The 23,811-nt window shown below is 41.6% G+C and overlaps 1 protein-coding gene across 2 annotated transcripts in view; it reads left to right on the top strand.

The window, feature by feature from the left end:
* Positions 1-23,811, top strand: part of ABLIM1 (actin binding LIM protein 1) — a 195,187-nt gene that overhangs the window by 52,391 nt on the left and 118,985 nt on the right. The window contains exon 1 of one of the 2 annotated variants that reach the window (XM_061372762.1): positions 23,489-23,797. The exons of the other annotated variant lie outside the window; for it this stretch is intronic. Within the exon in view, the coding sequence (XP_061228746.1) occupies positions 23,782-23,797 (16 nt within the window). The 5' untranslated portion in view covers positions 23,489-23,781. Of the gene's footprint in view, positions 1-23,488; positions 23,798-23,811 lie in introns of those variants that run through there. 2 annotated transcript variants of the gene reach the window in all.

The following is a 23,811-nucleotide window of genomic DNA, read 5'->3' as shown; positions in this document are numbered from 1 at the left end:
GGAATGTTAAGATATTCAGGAAGGCCTGCAGTGACCTAGGGAAGACTTTCCTCTAATATAGCTCTTTGCTCAGCATGCGAGTAAAGTTGCTGTGTATATTTCTGTCATTGTGTGACTTGTCAGGAGAGCTGGTATAATAATATCCAGTTTAATACAGAACAAGAGGAGTGGTACTTTCTTTGATATCATGCTTGTAACAGGCAGCTCTTTATAAAGGCACAAGAAATAAATACGAGTAGTGAAAGAACACTGAGCTTTCAACTTTGATCTCTGCTTCCCAGCTTACTCCTGTCTCAGTTACTGTGAAGTCTATGTTGTGAAGAGAATGTTGCAAAGGGTTTCTCCTTTCAGCTCGAAGAAAATGTCAAAGTTCAAGAAAGGAAAAGTAAAGAAAAGAAGTCTGATTAAAGGAATTACATTTATCTTCAAAGTCTTTGTTCTGTTTAAATACATGATACCTAAACATTGCAGAGGAGTAGGAAAAAAGCACAGTTCCCTACTGACTATCTGAAGGACTGCCAGCTTCTGCTAGGATCCTTCTTGCTAATTATTCCCTCAAGTGGCTCAGGCGTCTCTAACTTCAAGCACAGTGCTCGGCCCCACGGAAGTCGTGGGATTATTTATAAGCTTTGAGATAGGCAAGCACTTGAATTGTGTTGGCGAGTGAGTTGTTCAGTCATACAGAGCCTTGGGGGTGCAGCTGTTTTTATAGTTCATATAGCTCTCGCTACATCCTACCTACAAAATTGCATCAGTTGTCAGCAATTACTGTTGGGGTTTTTTTCCTATGTGTAAGTAAAAAGGATTGGTTTTGCTGTAAGAATATATAGTTCATTCTTCTTGACATTATAGATCAATAGATTAGCCTTGTACTGCCAGGAAATAAAATGCTGAGCCACCTCATCTTGTAATAATGCAATAGATGGATCCATTAATGCACACTGTGATTTTGTGCCTCAGAATAGTCAAGGACAGAGATTTTTACTTTTTTTTTCCCCATGACTAGTCTGAAATAAACATTGGGATTGATAAAGTAAGGTAAATGGCTTTTGGTTGAGTCATGCCTTTTGTCATAAGCTGATAACTGTGCCCTCTTCTAGTCACAGCAAGCAGATTAAGAGCGATTTTGCTTGTTTGGGGCAGGATAGCTAAAGATGGGATTTTCACATCAGAGAGGTACAGAGTTAGTTATGTTTGCCTTATCTGGTGACATGATTCTGCAGGGAAAATAAGCACCTTTAGTCTCAAATAAGAGCTGCAATGTATTGGAACATCATTAAAAAATAGGGTAATGAAGTTGGAAGGTAATTAAGATCAAGAAGAAGCTCTCAGCTATGCTTTTGATCACCTCTTTTTTTTAATGCTGACCAGTTTCTCCCCACTGTTATTATCTGTGGTACTTCTATAGTACCCCTTTATCACAGAATCTGAAAACTTCAGTCTTTAATGTACCTGTTGTTACAAATCCCTCGTGAGGGGGGAAGGTCGTACAGGGAAACACAATGAAAGGGATTAAGGGAATGGCTCAGATAAGTCTGTGGGAGTGCAGAGGATGCATGTTTCTGAAATCCCAGGTTAGCATTCCAGCCCTTCAGTTTTACTTTCTTACTATTTATTAATAATTTGAATGATTGATTAAGGAAGCAGATACTTTGGTAGCTGTAATGGCATTAAATGCTAAAAATGGATTTCAGCAAATAGTTTTGCTGCTTATTTAAATAGGGTGGAATAGGCTGTCTATAGGCTGTTCTGGATGTGGCAGTAATTCATCTGGATGCTGGTGATGTTCTTCACTAGGACTTGCCTCAGTGTACCTGAGGCCTTTGGTGACTAACAGGGAAATAAATGGGCATTGCAGATGCAGTACTGCAGAGATTGCTCTTCATTTCTGGATAGCAGCAGTAGCCAGCCATGAACAGTGCACCAAGGAATGGAGACCTAGATGAAAATGCCTTTAAGCGCAGGTGTTAGAAAGCAGGGACACTGAAAGATTCAGTAAATGCAGGGTTATTTCTTGCTTTGTTAAAGAACAGCTGTAGCCAGAACTGACTGCAGAATTCATTTCATGTAAAGACCAAATGATGGGAAAGGGAGTGATGAAGCCACTTCATTTGGTTCCTTTGGCAGATCAAGAATATATGAATTTTCAGCTTTCTGCCTCCAAAGGCACTGCCCATTTTGTACCACGGGTTGGGATTTTGGTTGTGTCTCTGCTTTAGCTTTAAACCTTCACAGACACCAGTTTCCTGCAGAAGGCAGAAAAGTCATTTGAGAAATTTTTAGGTCAGATTTTAAGCGTTACAAACATCTTTGGTAGATTTGAAGTGCTTCACTTGGTGAGTTTGGGAATTACGACAAAGTGAAAGTCGTTGAGGGTTTTTTATCAAGTGTCACAGAACAGTAATGTGGAAGAGTTAATATTTTGTTTTATGCTAGTAAATTTGAAGTTCTACAGATAGTTTTGTTTCCTACTTTGAGATAAGTTTTAATAGATGCTTTTAAAAAACAATTTATGGTTATTTACTTGCAGTATTCTTAGTGGAAGTGGATTATCCAGTGCAGAAATGACGTAGTTATGAAACTGATTTAAACCATTCTTTCACTTCCAATGCGTGTGTACCTGATTCCTAATAGGGACCTATACCAGATGCTTGAAAAGAACATTTATGGCTTCCAAAGGCAGTAGGCAGTAACTACCTAACATTATGGTGGGTTTTTTTCCCTATCATTTAAATATTTCATCTGGGTGATTGATTTTTCTATGTGCTATTTTAGCCCACCTAATAATTGCACACGATGGTAAATGGCTGGTGTTGTTCTGCCTTTTGTCCAACAAAAAGATGATTAGATGTAATCTTAGGCACATTGTTTAGATATCTTTGTTTGTTTAATCTTCAGGCGCACTGCTTCACGAAGGATAAACTTGGTGGATGCAGGGGTTTCGGGAAGTGAGTCAGAGTCAATTTCTGAATGTACAGCAAAGGGAAAAGCATTCCCAAGAGCTTGTTATGCTGCCTCTCCTGCTTTACAATGCAGTGCAAAGCTGGGCTTTTGTTATCAAAGGCTTGTGTGCCATGAAAGTTATCATACATAGTTGATAACAGGAAGCTGAGCACAATGCGTTAATTCAGCTGAAAGATTTTGCAAATGTCATCAGTTGGGAAAGGAAATTGTCACCATGTGGTCTGAGTTAAGCCTGAGATAGAAACGTAGTTGTGTTTGCTCTTGGGTTTTTTCTAGGTTGCAAGTTGTAACAGCAGAATAAAGGGCAAAGTGATGCTTCATGTGTGTCTTGGAATGAGCACCAAGAAGAAACCAATACAGAGAATAACATCTGCTTTCTTTTTTCTGAATTAGTTTAACAAAATAGTTTGTGTGTGCCAATCTTGCTGTTAATGTGTAAAGCTGAGATTCAGTTGCAGTATACCACCTCGGGAGATCCCTGGATGGGTTTTCAAAGAGTTAACGTTTGATGCAGTGGAAGATGATATAGATGTAGCTTCATCCTGTTCAGAGATGAATTCTCTCCTATCCTTTCATACAGACATTCCCAGGCTTCATGGACTTGACAGACTTTGTGGCTGCCTTCAATACTGTGTTTTGCATGTGTGTGCTAAAAACCAGGTGTTTTGGATCGATTAGTTAAATGTCAGTTCTAATAGCAGTGAAGAAAAAACCTTGACTTGGCAGCTTGATAACAAGCCTATATGGGAGACTTGTGCTTAAGTTAGTTGTTCAGCTGATTATAACACAAATCATTTTCCTTTTGATACCACTGTAAGTTAAATCAGCCCTTTTCGGTAAGCCACTCTTTTTGCCAGTATAGAGATGCCCTGTGGCTCTGTGGTCTCTATGTTCCTCTTGCCACAGGCAGTCATATAGCTTACCTTGTAGAACCGTGTATGGGTTGAAACCAGTAAATAACTTGATAGAGACCTGCAAACTGTAAAATTCATATATCTATGTGGATGCTTCACAGCTTTTAGCACAATGAAAGATGACAATACTCTCAATTCCTTTTAAAATATATCTTATGCTTTTATAGACCATAAATTGAGGAAATAATATTAAATATTAATAACTAGGCTTTTTCAATCTGTTGTGAGCAAAATTTATGTTATTTATAAACTAGCACAGATCTGTTTTTAAAGTGTCTACTTAGTAATAACTGCTTAATATGGACATCAGTAGTCATATGATCTCTACTGTTTTTTCATGAGTGGATATGATCTTAGTGATGAAGCAGTATTAAGTGAATTGAGAAAAACCAAGTGTGTTAGACAAGGAGCATATGTGTTTATGAGGAACACCTATGCTTCACTGGTAATGGTCACCTGGATTAAGAGAGTATAGCCAAAGCCGTGCTGCAAGTAAAATAGCTAAGTAGGTGTCATTGATGGTGTGATTTGTAGTGGAGTTTCTTATGCCCTTTCTTCCCTAGTTAGCCTGATAGAGCTCTGCTTTAGTCTCTGAAGAGCAGATCAGAAACAGGTATGTTGGTCACTGTGGTTGGCTGGGAGCAGGACTGCTGAGTCAGCTCTCCTGTATTTTCTTATCAGCCGAGATAACCAGATTAGATGGGCTCCTGCCTCTGTGAGTGAGCTGAGAAAATACCTCCTCGCTCTTGCTCCTGGCTGCGGTGCCTTGCTTACTCTGGAATATATTGTGCCAGAAAGTACCAGAGAACATGGGCTCTTGTTTTGTTTTCAGTCTCCAGAAGATGCATGGCATTGAGAAGTGGTGTGTGATGCCATATGATGAACTAGTGGTGCTCTTAGAGCAGTGGGCTTGTCTGCTTGCTGGAGTATCTTATAACACGTGTCAGTAGTATTGGTACTTCTGTTTCTGGGTTTGAGCTGGGTGACTGTTTTAGATGCCTTGCTGATTTGAGCACAACCCCAACAGTACTTCTGCTTGTGCAGGAAGGGAATGGATTTTGCTGCAATTTCAAAGTATTTTGTGTAAGCTATTGGAATATAGTAAGCTGAGATACTTTTTAAAGACTTCAGATGTGATTACTTCAAAAGCCACAAAGTAGCTTTGCACTACCCGTTGTTAAAGCTCAGCAGATCTTATGTAGTACCTGAATTATTAATGGTGATAAATTGGAAGAGGAAGCTCCGTTGTCAGTCTCAAGCAAGCAGGAGTTGGTTGACTTTGCAGAGAAAGGCAGCTCCTTCTGAAGCAATGAGTGAGCAGGTCCTTGGTGAGGAGCCCTACTGGGAGAATGGCTTGTGTCAGTATGCCCAGAAGATGACTGCCTGTTTTGGACGTTTAGGTAAAGAAATTAAAGATGTGCATGTGGATGTTTTATCTCCGTTATGTGGCTGAAGTGTTTCCTCAAGTTTACAGTAAACAGCTGACTGCAGCTCAGCCTGCAGCCTTGAGTAAGTAAATTGTGTGTCAACAGTGAAAAAGCTGTGTGTGTGGAGTAATTTTAGCACGAGTAGAAAGCTGCTGTTTCTTTTTCATGTGTGTGAACTTGAATGTTGGAACGACCTTTTTAATCTCGCTTGCTGTTTTAGGTATTTTATTGTTTAAATAACTATTTTTCTTGGTGTAAATACACCCAGTGCTTGATTTTCCTTAGGAAGATTTTGTTTCATTTTACCTTGTTTTCTGGGGTTTTATTTTGATGTGTGTTTGCAGCTTGGTTTTGCTGCTCTGTTACGGCTGATTTCAGTCTCTTGGGTGTTTTGGTTGGAATTTGTGTTGCTTTCAAGACAAGAATAAAGTCGCACTGAAATGCATTTGCAGGAAGCTTAATTCTGACGGCCCAGGCAATTACAGAGAGCATTAGTACATTGGACATACCTGCTTTTATTTAGCTGAAGGGCTACTTCAGTCCTCTGTTACTCAGGAAGACAAAGGGGTATTTCTTCTATGATTTTTGTCCCTTGGTGTCTAATTTTTGCTACTATTCAGTGCCTGCTATTCTGTTCTACAATTCATTTGTAGATTGCAGTCACAATTCTTGTTAACTTTCTTCTAGTAACACTGGTACAGAAGCCTCTATTCCTGGTTGTATATGAAATATAGATGTATTTTTATCATGCAGGCAGCCCATTAGTTCGGTGAATTCAGAGGGGATCGAATAGGAAATGGTCTCGAGATGGCTGAAAATATTTATAAATAAAATATTTATAAAGCTGGCAATGAGATAAAATATTTAAAATAGCCATTCTGCCTCATTCCTGTCTCATACCCAGTTCCGTGCGAAAACTGGCAGTCTGGGAAGTGCCTGTACCTCACACTGTTCTCTGTGGAGGCTGGAGCCCCCCAGCTCTGAACACTTGGATTAGGCATGGCTTTGAATTGGCAGTGATTTAAAAGTATTCTGCTATTTGGCAGATACTGAAGAAATTTCCTCAATATAGGGCTTGGAGCAAGCTGCTCTAGTGGAAGGTGTCCCTGCCCGTGGCAGGGGGTTGGAACTGGATGGGTTTTAAGGTCCCATCCAACTCGGACCATTCTATGATTGCTTACGGGTTGGCTGCCCTGGGTTTCTGAGAATGTATTTCAAGAAACATAAGGACAGGGTTGTGCCTTTGTGTTTTTTTGCCTTTTCATTTTCTCTTCAGCGAGAATATTAGGAATCAATCTTTTCCTCTTAACTGAGTGCTTGATGTAAGTCACAGGATTTTGCCACTGTCTGATTCTAGCTAAGGCTAAATTCCAGTGCCTAGAAGCTGTCTCAGGCCTTGTCCTTTACCTTGGGCACATGGATCTGACCCTCAGAGCTAACTGCTCTGAACAGCCCTTCATCTGACTCGGAAGCTGCTCTGGTGCTTCGTGGTCTTGTTTTGATCACTTCTGCTTCTTGTCCTTTATATTTTACATGTAGAAAAAGACAAGGGGTAATGGGTGCAAGTTATTCCTGGGAAGATTGTGGTTGGATACTAGAGGAAAATTTTTTACAATGAGAACAATCAACCATTGGAATAATCTCCCCAGGGAAGTTGTGGATTCCCCAGTGTTGAACACTTAAGATTTGGCTGGACAGGGTGCTGAGACATCTAGTCTAGGTCATGCTTTGCATAGAAAGGTTGGACCAGATGATCCTTGAGGTCCCTTCCAAGCTGGTATTCTGTGATTACACATGAACAGGATGGAGACTCTTCAAGATATATCCTGAACTTGAAAAACCCTAGCAAAAAAAAATCATACTGCTTTCTGTTATAAGCAGCAGCTAGTATGTGGTCTTCGAGCTGTTCCTGTGTTTCCCCACCAATCCCACACCTCTTGGTGGCAGGAGACCGGATTGCACTTCACTACTTGAAATAACATTGGACCCTTCTACAGCAGTCACAGTACTTCTGTAATGGAGATACTGTGGGATAAGGAACCCTAATCTCTGCTGCTTCACAAGCTAACACTGCAGGAGCTTGCCAGGTGGAGAAACAGATCACTGCATGGCCTGCACCTCTATCACTCAGTTGCAGCTCTTCTGGGCAAACTGTGAGTTAAAGGAATTGATAGAGGCTTATACGGTGTTTGATTATATGGGAGAAGATGGTAGTTTCTTCTGCCTACTGCTACACAACAGGTCATACTAGTTTAGTACTCATTGCAATAGCTGGTGTAAGGACTGTAGCTGGAAGCTTGGAATCCATGTGACTACAACAGCAAGCCTGGAGTCAGTCTTAAACCAGCAAAGGACAGGCATTCCTTCCAGGATTGAGGCAGCCACACTGTAGTGGTTATTGCAACACTTCAAAAAGTTACTGCAGAGCTCACCTTTCTGCTTCCTGAGGATTAACTTCTGCAGCAGTTAATCTCAGGGCAACGTGCTTTTACCTCACCGACCTTAAAGGGCAAAGTCCCCCTTGACGTGTTGAAGTTGGATTTGACATCCTCTGTTGTCACGTCTGCTGTTGTCAGATGTCAGATTCCTTCACCAATTACCCAGCGACAACTCCTACACAAAACTGGTAAATACATGTGTCAGAGGGCATCCATCCATGGCATATGAGCCATCCTTTTACCTTAAGCACGGAAGGTAACCCACCTTCAGCTGAAGTGGCAGAAGCATCTGAAGTTTCAGATCTGTCTTTCCCACTGAGTGGCTGTGGTGTGCAGGTCAGCAGGTTGGGAAACCTAGGAGAGGTTGGAAAATTGATGCAAAGCATAATTTCCTACGGGGAATGCTTAAAATACAGCATTTGCTGAAGTCTCTGATCTGATGGAGGTACTCTAAGGCAGAACTTGAACTGCTATATTTATTGAGCCAGCTCAGCTCTTCCTCAAATATCCATCAGTGTCACCTCATTAAAATTAGTACAGTGGTGCAGACTTATTCTGGCTTTGTTTTACTGTGTCTGGGATTGATTTTAAACCCAGGAGAATGGCTGTTTATGGGGGACTGTGATTTCAGGCTTGTCTTCAAGATTACATAGAAGTTGTACTCCTTGAAAAATAAAAAGCAATTGACCTCATAGGAGGTGTATAATAATAATGATCAAAGTCCGGATTTGTGAGACATTTCCTCTTTAAAATAATAAATAAAGCAGTCTTCAAGGCCTGTCCCTATCTGTAGTCACTATTTGAACTGTGTGTTTAAGGGGAAGAATTAAATGACAATTATCTCACTGTGCTCAGTAAGTCTGTTGCTGGAGTTTTTTCACCTTCTAATTTAGCAAAAGCCTTACTGCAGTTATTGCACCAAGTCATTTTGTAGCTATAGCTAAATTCTGTATGGTAAGGGGAATTGAAAGCCTGGGCCAAACACTGTCTGAGCAATTGCCTCTGCGAGTTTGGCTGAGTAAAGAAGGTGAAGTTGCATCCGAGCAGGTCCTGGTCTGGGGTCTACCTGCGACTCTCTTTCACATAATGAATGTTGATTTAGGTTGGATTTTGTTGGCTTTATTTCTTTTTTTATCTTTTGCTTTGGAATTTCCTGTGACTTTCCCATGCCCTGTCGATGATTAACTCTGCCTTTAACCAGGGAGAAATATTCATTAGATGATTAGATTAGCAAGTCACTGGAATTGGATTAATGTAAATACCTCTCGTAAGTGAAGCAGGAAGGGTTGGCACTGTGTCTGCAAAGCTTCTCCTGTCAGCTACACAGGAAAGTGGAGAGGAACAGCACAAGCAAACCAGTGTGTAATAGTTAGGAGAAAGCTTAAGTGCTTTTGTTTGCAATAGGCAGTGAAAGCTGCAGAAAGGATTTCTCCAAAGAGATCTGCTGATGAAGCAGTGCTAACCAGCCTTTGTATACTCCTCAAAAAGGAGAATCAACATACTTTACCTTTACTATAACCTTTTTGCGGTAGCATACATACAGACCTGGAATGGAACAGGGGCATGGTAGATGAAGTGCACAGATGTGCATTTGTAGCTTATGATGATGATTCTTCCATAATAAGATTTTTGACACAGCAAGGTTTTTTGATTTTAAACTAATCCTCTTATGTAACTCAGTTACGTCCTGTCTCTTGTCCTGAATATTAATCTGATTTCCAGATACTCTTTATGGTTTTGCTCCTGATTTTTGCATTCCCGGGGATGAGTTGCAACTGATTACAATAGTTTTAGATGGCAGTCACCTGATCAAGCATACTGTCATAATCTCTTAAAGATAATCACTAAAAATATATCTTCCTTAATCTCCTTTGCTGGGTAAGAGAAAACGAGAAGGATTGGTAAGGGCAGTGTGCTGCGAGTAGTAGTTTGACTGCGTGAACTAGCACCTTCCAAATAGAAATGCCATCTTTCCCCATCTTGAACAGCTTTAGGAAGCTGTGTGGATCAAGTAAACCTGAGGAATTGGTGCTGGAAAAGGTGAAATTCCGAAATTCAGTCAAACGGATGTCAATTATTGAGGATGGGGATATTGCAGAGGTCTTGTATCTCATTCCTAAGCAGAGCTTGCTGAAGCAACTGCCCTACTTGAATCCAGATGACTACTACTTATGTGAACAGTTATTTGACACTCCTGAGGATCTGGGTAAGTGGGGACTGGCATGGGATCTCGGTTCCTAGTTGGTGAATAGGCTAAATTGCTTTGCAGTTAGCTTATTTTCAGTGTAGCAGCAAGATGCTTTATGACAGCAGGTGTGCTCAGGTGTAGAGAAATACTTGTATCACTGACAGAGAAGACGGAAAGAAGAATAAAAAGCCAAATTAGAATCTGGATAGTCAAAAGTGGTTGACAGATGTAGGTGGAACTCTCTTAGTGTGGTCATTCTGGGACAAAGGGGGCCTTAAACTGTAGAAGTACTCAAGCTAGAGAAGTACCTTGTGAAAGCACAACATCCTGTGGTAGTGTATTCCAGAGCCTTCCTATCAGTTTTATGAAGCTATACTCCCTTTCTGTTTTAAACCTATTTCCAAGTAGCTTCATTTGATGCTACCTCATTTTTGAATTGGAAAAGGTGATTAAAAGTCTGTGCTTACCTTCTTGTCACTTGTGAGTTTATGATTCTGTTGTATCTTTTATCCAGGTACCTCCTTTTCCAGGATAAGCAGTTGTAATTTATTTAGATGATCTTTGAGCAGGAGCCGGTCCTTGCCTTTGATTATCCTTTTTCCTTTAGATTTCTAATTCTCTTGAACAATTGTGGAATTCAACATGTAACATAACATGGGTAATATGTACAGAGTCACAACAGGGTTCTTCGTTCCTCCCAGTAGGTCCTAAAACTTGGTTTGTGTTTTTAGTTAACATTGGACACTGGTTTATTCCTTCATGGAGCTATTAGTGGTGGAAGAACTTATATTGGGAATTTATCAGCTTAATTGACTTGTTACAATCTATTAAAAAGGAACAACAATAATAACAAAGAGTAGTTTTCTGGAAGCTCCAATCTACGGAATTGGCTATAGGTGTTGATTTGAAGGGTTCAGATAAGTTTCAGAAATATTCTCTTGTAGGACTTGCTTTATGGATTTCAGTTTTGATAACTCAAATTAGGAATGTGCTGGAATTGGACCTGTACTTAGCAGATCAAGAAAATTGCTACAAAGTGGTCACTCTGCCCAGCTCCTTAAAATGTTAATACTCAGTGATTGCATATGATAGGCAAGCAGTTTTCAAAGATGTGCTTTCACGTTTGTCATTTTGTCAGTACTGGAAAACACTCTTCTGTGCAAACAGCTTCTATCCAGTCAGCTCTGTACCCAATGAACTTCACACTCTAAGAGTAACACTGGGAAAACCCCATGTGCTCTTTTGGGTAATTACTGCTTCTGAGTAATTAATTTAACAGGTAAAATTGCAACTAAGATATAGCTAAAACAAGAGGCAAATGTATAATATGGCTGTGACCCAGAAAAAACATCTCATTGTGCCTTGCCAGCCCCCTCCCAGCATTTCACATTGGTGTTCTGGAGAAAGCAGCTAGAGGCAATTTAGGCCTTTTCATAAATCACAGTTTAGGATAGAAAATGAATTGACTGAGCAGTGACCAGCTATGTGGTCAATCCATGCAGGGCTCCGAAGAAGCACCTTGCCATTGTAGCAGGCTGGGAGCCACCTTTTTGCAATTGTCTTCTAATTTCAGTGGGGTTTAAATCAATTTAGAAATCTGCAGTTTTGCAGATTTTCACTCTGTGAGCAGCCACAGAGACAGTGGGAGAGGTTCTCATTAGCTTTGTGCTGCAATAGGTAGTGCAAATAATCACTGGGGCTTTTGTGCTGTCATCCTACAATTTGGGTGCTACTGTTCAACAGAATGGCTACAGTGGTCTTGCTTTCCAGTGCTAGCTGAAAGGCTGCAAGGTATCTGGTGTCTCAGCTTCACTTATTACAACATTTGGAATCAGAAACTCGCCTGCTTAGAGCAAAAATAGCACAATGGTTGTTGAAAAAAGCCTGGTTGTAAAGCTGTGTGTGACTTTAAGATGCAAACCACACAAGTCTGTCTTAGGCCATGCGTCTGCTTTAGGATTATGGTGCTTCAAGTACTACAAGATTTAGCAGCTTATATACTCTGTTGAAAGACAGTTTGCTGTCTGTGTTTGGCTCTGCAAACAGAAATTAGGAATTACCCTGTTTATAGCATTTGGAGATTCCAACTATTTTCCTTGATGCTCATCAGTGGAATCATAACCATGAGGAAAGTCCCGTATTTTATGTTTTTAGAAGGTGAGGAATTCTCAGTAAGTGCAGAGCTATTTGGTACCAAGGAAATGAATTTTTTGATTCTCAACAATTTAACCTGTGACCTCCTTTTCTTTGCACTCATATAATGAAATTCCATCCCCTTCATAAGGGGAATGTGGAAGGTTAAACTTGTCTCAGGTGAAGAGGTGGCATGGTGCTGACAGTTAAAAGCTATTTAATAGTTGAAGAAAACTAAACAAGAGGAGTTCAAAAGAGGCTTTGAATCACTGAAAGGCCCCTCATTCTGCGTTTCCCTTGAGTTCATTTGGCCAAAGGCTGCTAAGCCACTTTCCCCCTTGTTTCTAGTGGATATGGTAATTCCCACAAGAGGGATTGGCAGCAAACGTGGTTTGCTGCAGCAAAATCTTAGCCTAGAAGGCCTGGTTCAGAGCGTGGCTGTGATTCTCTAGAGGCCAGGCTCCGGCACAAAGGATTCCATGGAAAAATATCTGATCTTCAGGAACAGCAAAAGGTGAAATTTGATTGCAAGAGAGCAGTGGAATTTTAATGAGAAAATTGGCTTAGAACTCTGTGGTGTTGCTTCTTGTATGAAATACTATGATCTGTTGCTTGTACAGGTGACACCTTATACATCTCTCCAAATGGATTACTGTTTAGATGCGCCAGTGGCGTACACCTGAGGGAGATACGTACCATATTATCTAAGCAGCCTCCTGTGTGAGTTTAGCAACTGTTTATGTAACAGTCTTAATTTAAAGCACTGCTTGTGAGCATGGCTGCTTGTGTTGGATCAGTTGGATGTAAAGACAGACTGGAGGAACCTGAAAGGTTGAGAAGGACAGGGGAGGAATCTACAGAGCATGAAAACAGCTCAGTGTTGGGCCAGAGAGCAGACTGGACTTGTGCAGGAACATTTATGGAGCATTGAGACCCTATTTTACTATTCTTTGGATTAAAAACTGGCTGGATGGCCAGGTGCAAAGAACTGTGGGGAATAGAGCTGAATCCAGTTAGTGGCTGGTCACAAGTGGTGTTCCCCAGGGCTTGGTACTGGGACCAGTTGTATTTAATATCTTTATCAGTGGTCTGGATGAGGGGATTGAGTGCACCCTCAGTAAGTTTAAAGACAACACTGAGTTGGGCAGGAGTGTCAATGTTCTTGAGGGTAGGAAAGCTCTGCAGAGGGATCTGGGCAAACTGGATCAACTGGCCAAGGCAAATTGCATTAGGTTGATCCGTGCTCAGTGGCAGGTCCTTAATGGTCTGCTCTGAAGTGGTCGGGCAGTTGGACCAGATGATCACTGTATGTCCTTTCTAATAGAAAGAACCTATTCTGTGAGAAATGGTAGTCTGTGGAAAAGAAGGTCTGATTTTTTCTGTGTATGTATTGCATGGAGAAGGGGTCCAAGAGATCAACAGTGATGTGAGGGTAGATACAGAGGTAGGGTGTTCTTGAGAGGAATGGACTTTACAGACTTGAAATAAAGGGTCCAATCATGACATACTAGATGCAACATAATCATTTGAATCTTTGCCCCACTGTTTTACATTTAAGTTCCCACACATCAGCTTGCTTGCATCTGTAGGATTTTCTTGCTGTGTTAATGGCAAGAAAGCTGGAGCTCCCCAGCCAGGGAAAAGAACAGGCACTGTTTTGTGCCCCATTGTCATTTTCCATTCTTGGTACCAGGGGGTGTTCCCAATCGCCCTGAAAACTGCAGTTCCTTTATTAGTCCATGTTATTACCTGGACAGAAAGAAAGGAGGTATAGATGGAGAAAAAGAATTCCTATTTTAATCTTTGATCTTGCTCACTAATGGTGTTCATAGTAGCTCCCCACAGACTGTGTACTAAATGTGATCTACAGCCATAGGATTTTAATGGTGCTCTGTGAGCTTGTCAGGTGCCCAAAGCTGAGCAATCTTGAATGTGGCAAGTGTTGATATGAGAGAGAAAAATCCAGATTCTGCTGGCATTGTAGCATGTGGTACTCCTTAGATGCTGAGAGGTGCTGAACAGACTGTTCATGTACTTCAGATGAGATGGTTCTTCTTTTTGAGAGCTATTCAAAAGGATGCTTTCAACTGAGCAATCTCTCCTGGCCTCAGTCGCTATAATTCTATTTTTACAGTTGCTTTTTATTAATACTGACATAGTGAATAGGGAGCATGATTTTAAAGTTTGTGGTGATCCGGGTTTAGGAGCATGATGTCATTCTCTGCAGGACAATGTCTGAACTCACAATAGGTCAGCCAGATAGTCTGAAAGCATGCAGTTGAATTTCAGAGGCCAAAAGTGGGAAGTGTTGGGTTTGCACAGATAACAAATGGAAAATAACTAACACTACTCCAGAAAAGTATATGGAGGCTAATGATACTTATCCTAGTGTAAATATAGATTGACTGTATAATACTGGTGTAAAAAAAACCATTCTTTTTCTGGGATGTGTTAGCAGGAGATATATACAGCAAGGCAGATAATTTTTCTCTGTTACTGACGAGAACGCTGCTGGATACTGTCTGTAGGTTTGGACATTGCATTTTAGGAAAGGTACTGATAAATTGGAAGGAAATTAGCAGAAGCAGTGAGAAGCATAGGGAAATAGCATTAGGGAAAAAGAACTTGAGAGAAGATTAATAGAATTAGGTTTGTTAAAGCTAGAACAATGGAGCTAAGTGAGGGATTTAGTCAATCTTCACATGAATAAGGGGTTGTCAAATGAAGATGTCTTCTGCATTGTCCTGAGAAGCGCAGACAAATGTGCCTGTGAAAAATACTGAGCGGTGGGTTTGTTTGAGTAAGAAATATAGCTGGAACTCCCTGTGTTAAGCCCTAATAATCTTTGCTTCTGTAAATACACAGTTATTTTGATTGGGTTTTTTTTAATTACATTTAAAAAGAAAAAGTAATCAACTAGGACAAGTTCTTCATCCTTTGCCCATTGGCAGCTTCTCCAGTTTAATCACTTCCATGTCTTTACTTGAAATATATGAACATTTAAGGTCATCTTAACCCGTGGCTTCCCGTTTCACATTTCCATTTGCTGTGTGACAAGTTGTTGCCAGTGTTTGAGATCAATCCAAGTTGATTTGTTTAGTAGTGCATCAGTGGTTTAACATTAATCTGCGTTAACATAACATCCTCTAGAGCAACTGAATTCACCTCCGTAGGGCTCAGTGCTCCCCCTCCACCTACATTCTTTGTTGTCTGTTACCCAATAAACAGGAACAGGGTTGCAGTTCCTGCTGCTACTGGATCCGAGTAGGAAAAGTGAGCAAAATCAGCTTTAAGTAGAAGGAAATAATGAAAACTTTGTGGTTTCCTGTATGGTTGTATCCATAGTCAGTAGCGTGAAGATTGTTCAGGGGAATGGAGCAAAGATGTCACTTGCTCTGTAAATCTGTGATACTGACTGTGGTGCCTCTGACTGGGAAGAGCATATTGTGGCTACACATCCCCCACTGTTGTTTACAGGGAATCCTGCTTTTGTTCTGTGTGAGATTGAAACTTCCTCTCCTGTGTCCGTCATTTGCAGTTGTATAAGCTTGGTATTTTAATCAAACAGCCCAGGGAGAAAGGCAGTCCCCTTCCCGGGCAGGGTTGAAGCAGGACAGTGGTGTGGCTCGCCTTCCACTGTGCAGGCAGTGAGAGCAGCCCCTCAGAGCTACCACAGCCTCTGGCAGCAGGAAAGATACAGGTAAATCTGGAATGGAAGCTGGCTTCAAGCTGAAGAAGTTGTGGTCTTCCTGCCTGGGGGTAAAGTATCCATTGGCACTGGGACGGGGAAAAGAGAAGTAGGAATTGCTGTTTCTTGTCCTCTGAAAGCTGTTTCTTGGGTCTGCTCTGCTCATCCAGAAGGTGAAATAGTGGAAAACCTTCAGAGCAGAGAGAAGGGTGTAGGAACTGGTGGTCCTCAGTCACTCCAACTTTGACTTTGGGGTATGGAGGAAGTAAAAGAGGAAAGAGAAGCTTTGTACATGGCTTTCATCCACTCCATATGTCCCTTGTACTGGTTGAGTAACCTGTGTAATCTTATCTAGGTGTTCCTGCTCCGGCAGGGGGATTGGACTAGATGATCTTTTGAGGTCCCTTCCAATCTCTAACATACTGTGATACTGTGAGGGATGAATGCTGATTGGTGTTGACTCCTCCTCTTTTATGGCTGAGAGGTGGGGATATCATTATGTATACAGGGACCTTAAAAGTGGCTTTTAGTTTGAGAGAATAAGTATTTGGTACATCTCTGTGGGCAAATAGTTAACGGGAGAAGAAAGTAAGAAAGGGAAGCAGGAATGCTCTTCACCCGGGTGATGCAGACAAGGTGCAGCTGAGAGGGAAAGAAGATGGTGTTAGAATGGGAGGTTGTAATCACAGTTTTTGCATTATCCTGCTTTTGATTTTTCAGTTTTCCTTTGAAGAGTGGGTCTTTATGGTGGGATGCAGAAACCCTGTGGTACCAGGGAATGTTCATCACTGGTTTATTACCACATGAAATAGACGGTGGGGCTGTCTGTGCAGTTTTCATCGTAAAACACAGAGGCTTTAAACTAAAAAGCAAAACTATAAACCCAATTAAGTTACCAGTGAGCATCAATGCTTGGAAGGGTTGATATTGTTTGTTTATTTTTTCACTTGGCAAGCTCTCCTTTAAAATATGTGACTCTTTCCTTTGGAGCAGAGGCAATGCACCATCCGCTTTGGTGTAAACTAACCGTGAGCAAACCTTCTTGTGGAGCAGTAGCAGCAAAATTGCTTTAGTGTTTTATCTTTTAAAAGTTCCAATCAGTGAAGAGGTTGGAATCAGTATTAAAAGTCAGTGTAATAAGGTATTTCCAATATCAGTTTGTTGTAATATGCTTAATATTTTGATCATGATCCTACTTTGAAATCTGAATTTGAAAGAGAACTTCAAATACATGTTTACATGCTGAAATAAGTGACCCCCATAACTAGCAGATAAAATGAGAGCCACCATTAGAAAAGTTACAGAAGCTGGAGTGAGTTTACAAAGAATTTTGGATATATGGTTTGAATATATTAATATTACACTATGTAACAGTCATATCTACTTGGAAAGCATATTGTTATCTTCGAGGCCCTCTGGTTTGTTTGACAGGACACTGGACTGGGAAATAACTTGGGAGTGAGATAAATTTACAGGACAGTTTTAGATGCTCTGTTTTTAGAGTCCTATATATAGTTTAATATGGGGTCAGAAGAGAAGCAATCTGTCATTTGGCACTGTGACAACTGATTGGTCCAGTTTAAATGTAAGTGTGATACATATCCAATGCCCGTGCGATGGGCCTCATCTTCAGGGATCATGGACCTGCATTTGTACGTGCTTTGCTGTGCGTTGAGCAGGTTGTTCGAGCAACCTGCTCTAGTGGAAGGTGTCCCTGCATGTGGCAGGGGCTTGGAACTGGATGAGCTTTAATGTCCCTTCCAACACAAACCATTCCGTGATTCAGTGATTCTATGGTGTGCTGCTGAGGTGTACACTAAAGGTTAATGGTTAATGTCACATCTCTCAAGACTACAAAACAAAGAACTTGTTTCTTTCTTTGCAAATTAACTGACTGGTGGGAAGCTGCTTCAGTCTGGTGTTTCGCGGACCTGTCATGGAGAAGCTCTTTAGTCCACTGGGTCTTTACTGTATTCCTGCCAAAACCTCCCAGGACAGGCTATGGGGTTATTCTGGAGTTAATCCAATTCTCAAGTGGATTATCAATATCAAATCTCCTTAACCTTAGGCATGCACAGTAAAGCATGACACTTGCATATATGCTTTCCTCTTGGGGATTCCTGACTGTGTGCAGTTACTTCTGATTTTCAGCAGTGATTGTTATTTTTCTCAGCAACAGCACTGTTTGTGATCATGATTTGGCTATGTGAATTCAACTTATAGGAGGTGAATGGTGATGATTTTATATGGTAGCTTTTAAAACACTGAGTTCAAACCACCGTCACTGCAACTTATTGTACTTTATCTCAGGTCAGCGCCAAGTACATGTGCATAGTGGAAAGGTTCACACAGGTGTTAAGAAAGCATGATCCCTTTCTAAGGATTAGCAATAACATAAGCAGTTTGGAAGCCAGTTGTTACATCAGTAATATAAATGTGTGGTCAGAGGTAAATGTTTGTACATACCTACAATCAGAAGCGCCATCAGTGTGCTTTGTGTATTTTGGGGCCACTGCAAAGAAGCATAATGTAACCATCTTTTCTCATCTGTTTCCTGAGATGATCTGGAGGTTTCAGGTGCTTTTTACGTAAGTGTGTGTTACAGGCTCCTTAACGTTTAGAGCAAAGCCAAATGTCCTTGTTTCCTTGCTTTGTTTTGCAATAAAATAGACGTTACCCCTACTGTTTTATCTGCACTTTGCTGACTGTGATTGTTCAGCAGAATAGCAGCCTACTAAGAAAATAGTGTTTAGGAGAACCTCAGTAAAGAAATCTGTAAGAAATCCAGACCCTTCAATAGATCAAAGCCTGAGAAATGTTTTATTCCTGAGGAGTCTAATTTGAAAGGCTATTAAATGATTCTGGTAAAAAAGCACTAAACCCCCAAATCCTGGCAGATCAGAATGAATGCACTATGGATTCTGCTGAATCATTTGATTAATGTATTTGCTAAGTTTTAATTTCATTTACTCTAGAAGAACGGTGACACACAATTGTAAACACTAATATTACAGACTGACTGTAGTCAAAATAGCATGACAGAGGTGACAAAGTAAGGCCTATACTGGAAAGCCTGTGGGTAGGACCCAGGCCATCAGGCATTATTTGCTTCAAGATCTGTCTTAATACTAAGGATAATGTGACCATCCCAAGATGTAGCATTGCAGGACCATAGTATGTCATCACAATACCCCAGACTGGTTTATGTTGGAAGGGAGCTTAAAGCTCACCCAGTTCCAACCCCCTGCCACAGGCAGGGACACCTTCCACTAGAGCAGCTTGCTCCAAGCCCCTGTGTCCAGCCTGGCCTTGAGCACTGCCAGGGATGGGGCAGCCACAGCTTCTCTGGGCACCCTGTGCCAGCGCCTCAGACCCTGACAGGGAAGAATTTTTCCTATTCCCTGATGTAAATCTACCCTCTTGCAGTTCCATTCCCCCATGTCCTATCCCTACCTACCCTTGCCTAAAGCCCCTCTCCAGGTTTCCTGTGGCCCCTTTAGGCACTGGAGCTTTTCTAAGGTCTCCTCAGAGCCTTCTCTTCTCCAGGCTGAAGGCACCCATCTCTCTCAGTCTGGGAGAGGGAGAACAACGACTGTATTCCTCCCTGATGGGTCTGTGTGCACTCTTACAGACTGTTTAAAACCTGCAGTAGTTCAACATAGAGGATCTGAGGTTGTGAGGTCAGTCTGTGGGTTACAGGATGACTTCCACAGAGGAACTTCACATGCAGCTTGCTTGTAAGGACCTGGAGAGACAGCACAGCAACACATGCAAGAATAGCCTTACTAAACATGTTATTGTCTGTATTCAAGAGCACACATACAGCTATTCACACCTAGTACGGGGAATACTTTTGTCAGGTACAGGCCAAATTCTGCACAGTGTGTCTGGATGAATCTGAAAAGCTTCACCAAAGTCATCAGCTTTGCTTTAGTTGTCAGCCTGACTTTTATACTGCAGTCCTGAGGAAGCACTGCTGTTGGAGCTGTTATCAAAAGATGGAAAAGATGTGTCAGTTGTCCACGTGGCTGAGGGAGAGGCATTGGAGGAGTAGATTGTTGGAGGAGGGTGTGCTCAGGAGAAAGAGAACCCGGGAAATACTTAATGGTCTGGCTTTTGAGAATGTTAAAACTGGAAAGTGTTGGCTTCCTTATCAGGGCAGCGGGATCACTGGTGGGTCAGGGGCCTTTTGCAAGAAATCCCATCTTGACATTCCTGATTTTCCTCTGAGAAGGCACAGTTAAGTCAGGATAACAATTAGAGCACTTCCTTCCTGGAGAAGGGAGCGTTCTGCAAAAAGCCAGAATCAAGACATACAAGTGGTGGCTTTGGCGGCTCTCAATTGATGGAGGCTGTGCAGTGGTTAAGCTGTGGAAGCCTGTGGCAGGCTTATCGTCAGAACTGTTTGTGTCAGGCTGTTTGCTGGAAGCAAGGACATGAAACGGGCTGTTTTCCTGGGTATTCCTTAATAGAGCAACTTCTCCCCTTTCCCTTTCTGCTGTCTAGCAGACCGTTCCCTTCTTTGGTTGATGAACACGAGGTATCAGTCAGTTTTGAATGGATTGTATAAGAACCTTGTGTTGATACTTGTGAGCCATGACCTCATCTGTGAAGAATGAGAAGCAGATAAAAATATGAAAGCCAGCTTTTCAAATGAGAATAACAAATCTGAAATCATGGCTGAACTGTTTGGTATCTTACACATAATTCTTCAACATTATCAAGGTACAAGTAAAAGCAACACAAACTGGTTTAACTCCTTCCCTCTGTGGAGTGATCTCAGTATGGTTCTTGTGCCTCTTGCTGAATGCACGGGGTATTTTTAACCAGAAAATAACAGCAATATAAGCATGTTTGGCTCTAGTGTACTTGTGATTCTTCCATCCACACTGTGTTGGAGGGAGACTGTTTAATCTGTACAGTGCAAAAAGGTTATTTAAAGAAGAAAGGTTATTTTGTTTTCCTTTAAAATAAGCACCTCTAAATAACAGTAAGTACTAGGATTTTGTTTCTAGAATTGCTATCTATTCCCCTGTCACCTCCACTTTAGGATGTCAGAGTAGATTCTGAAGTATACAGCAAGGTGAAGCTTAGTCTTCAGGCTTAAAACAATGAGATTAAAACCAAAAGTGATCCTGGGGTAAAGAGGTTTCCTTTACACTGCTCTCTGTGCCTCTTCACTCAGGAATAAATTACATTTGACTCCTAAACCTCCAGTGTGATTTACTGCAGTCTGTATCTTTAAATTTATTTCTGTGTGTGTGTTGTAGTCTAACATTGCAGCTTTCCATGGCTGAATGATGAGAGGAAAGGCTTCCATTCAGCCACGGGTGAGATGAGATAGAGCAGTGCTAATCTCTAGCACATGTGAAAAATGGAGGTAATGAACTCGGAGAACAGAAAGTCCAGATACCGATGGGCAGCTTCTGTGTCAGCAGCTGCTGGAGCAAAAAATGAATGATAATCACTGCAAGCCTTTTGAGGGGGTCTGAGGGTCACAGGAAGGGGTTAACAGTGTCCATGGGGCTGTATCCATAGGCTGTCCTCTGCACATCAGATCACATCTTTGTGAATGAGGGTCAAATGAGCCCCTTTCAGGGGGCTGACCCCTAACTGTTTACAAAATACTGCTTGAGAAAGAGCATGGCCAGGTTGAGTTACAACCTGACAGCGCCAGTGTGGCAGGGATGTGACAGGATGGATTATGTGTTGGTGGGGTTCAGCCCAGCTCCCCGATTGAGCCTCAAACGCTATTAATAGTAACGCACTGAGTCATAGAAGCAGGAATGCCAGACTGCCTGGGCTGCGCTGCTCTTACCCGTTAGACTGCTAACAATAGAAAACCAGCCTAGATCTGTTAGAATAGAATAACTATTTTTCTCCCATGCATGTGCCTGAATGTCTGTCTCTCTTTTATTTATTAAAGGCTGTCACTGCGTAAGAGCGAGCTTTTGGGTGAGGCGCACTGGTTTATTTCATTTCTTGCTGTTGTTCTGGTGGCATTTATACAAAACATTTAGAGTTTATTTACTGCAAATATTTGTACCGCTGGGTGCCCGCTCTGATTTCTTTCCAGCAGGTAGCAGCCATCTGCTGCTCTGTCTGGCTGATGCCTACAGCTTCATTCTTTACATTGTTTTTTCTCTCCCTACATGGAACAGCATAGAGAAGGAACTCCCTTGTGGAGGTGTGAGTTGTAGTCCAAATCCAGCCCTTGATAAACAGGGGTTCCTCTGACTCTGGGCTGAACATAGCTATTCCTTTGAGATGCAGCATAATTGCACCTCCATCGTGTAACCTAAAGCACATTGTGCATTGAGTTGTGGTCAAGTTGAAGCTATAGCTCAACGAATCTGCCCATAATCGAGCCCAGCATATCTTTATATTTAGCCCAGCTCTCTACTACTGAGGTCACCTTTGTCTTTGGCAGGTCAACTCGTTTCCCTTTGTCATTTTCTCCATCTCTAAACAACAAATACTGAAATCTACTGCCCAAGCCAAAGCATGATGGCATAGGTTTGTATTGCTGAAGCCACTGGGAGCTAGTTAAAAAGAGGGATGAACTCATTTATGAAGGCGGAATGGCATACAGTAATAGTTCTATATAGCTATATAGTAGCATATAGATAGAGGTACCCCCAAATCTTGATGCTGGCAGTATGTATGTATTAAAAATAATACACATTAAGGTTTTTAAATTGCCATTCAGGGTGTTGATTCAGGGTGTTTCCAAGCTTTTCTTCATAACTGTGACTAAAAGCACGCATACAAAAGGAAAGCTTTATTTCCCACCTGTATCTTTTAGTAGAAAACAGAAATATTCTGAATCTTGCTATAAGATGGTGAGACCTGGCAATATTGTAAAGGGTTGGTTTGTTTGGGTTTTAACATCAGCTCACTGACAGTCCTTTCTCAGGTAAAGTTCAGTGCCCATAAATTGGAAGGTCAGTTTGATGCGCAGATTCAACACTCCTGCTTTTTGTTGGCAGTGAAATTCATGTGTAAGTGCTGCTGTTTCAGTATGCTACTCTGTCCTCACTCCCTGAGTATTTATGGCTAGCATCTCGGAAGGAGTAACATAAGAGGAGTTGTCATCTACAATTTGGTATTTGTTTACAAGTGTTTTATGATTATTTGATATTTCAAATACCAAGCTGAAAGCAAGATTCTCATCTGGTGCTCCCTGGCTATGCTTCTGTGCTTCTAAACCCAGGTGCTCACTCAGCAATGACACTGCTCATTTTCTCATTAATTTGATTATTTCAAGATAGTGAATAGAGTTGGCCTTCCCAGCTTGCACAGATTGTCTGTTACTCTCTTCTGTACTATGGTCAGAAGGCATTGTGAGACTGTTTATTAGTGTGTTTTGTGGTCAAGTAGTTGGTATTTGCTTACAGCCAAAACCGGGAGTTGCTAAACAGTGCTTACCATAGAAAAGCCGCTGCTGCAGTCTGCTCAGCACTTGCCTGTGTTCATTTTGTATTTCCCCTCTTGATCCTGGCTGAGTGTGAGTAAATAAAATAACGGGAAGCTCATAAATACCCCTTCAGCTTTCAGTGTGTGTTGGAAGAGCTCGCCTGTTCTCTCTCGCTTCTTCTCCCTTGCAGTCTTTTGCCCGTCATTCAGGAGCAAACTGCACTGCCAGCTCGGCTCTGCGAGGGCAGAGGAATGCAAGGTGGTGTCAGTGGCTGGAAATGAGGGACGGTGGAATTCAGCATTTGTTCCACAGCAGCAGCTGTAGCTGGTTGTTTCAGCACAAGGGGCAGAGTCCACAGGCAGGCTATGAGCTGCCATTAGCCATAGGGAAAGACCACAGTGGAGGAAGATAAGAGGCACGAGAAGAGACAGTGACGAGCAGTCAGACCTGATCAGCTCTTGTGGGAAATCTGACCGAGGGAGATCATTCTATGGAATAAGCTGCCTTTTTCTTTTCAAATCCACCTCAGCCAAACACTGCTGGAGAAGAGACTGTGCTTAAATTACTGCAGCTAATTCTTGCTGCTTCCCCGACGAAGAAAATCCGTTTGCCATGGTGAAAGAAAAAGGTAATTGTGTTTAT

Source organism: Neopsephotus bourkii, unplaced genomic scaffold (genome assembly GCF_033783945.1).
Source record: "Neopsephotus bourkii isolate Nb327-2 ecotype Australia unplaced genomic scaffold, CSIRO-AGI_Nbou_v1 NB_1615, whole genome shotgun sequence".
Classification (NCBI taxonomy): Eukaryota; Metazoa; Chordata; class Aves; order Psittaciformes; family Psittacidae; genus Neopsephotus; species Neopsephotus bourkii.
This window is presented reverse-complemented; position numbering and strand designations above follow the sequence as displayed.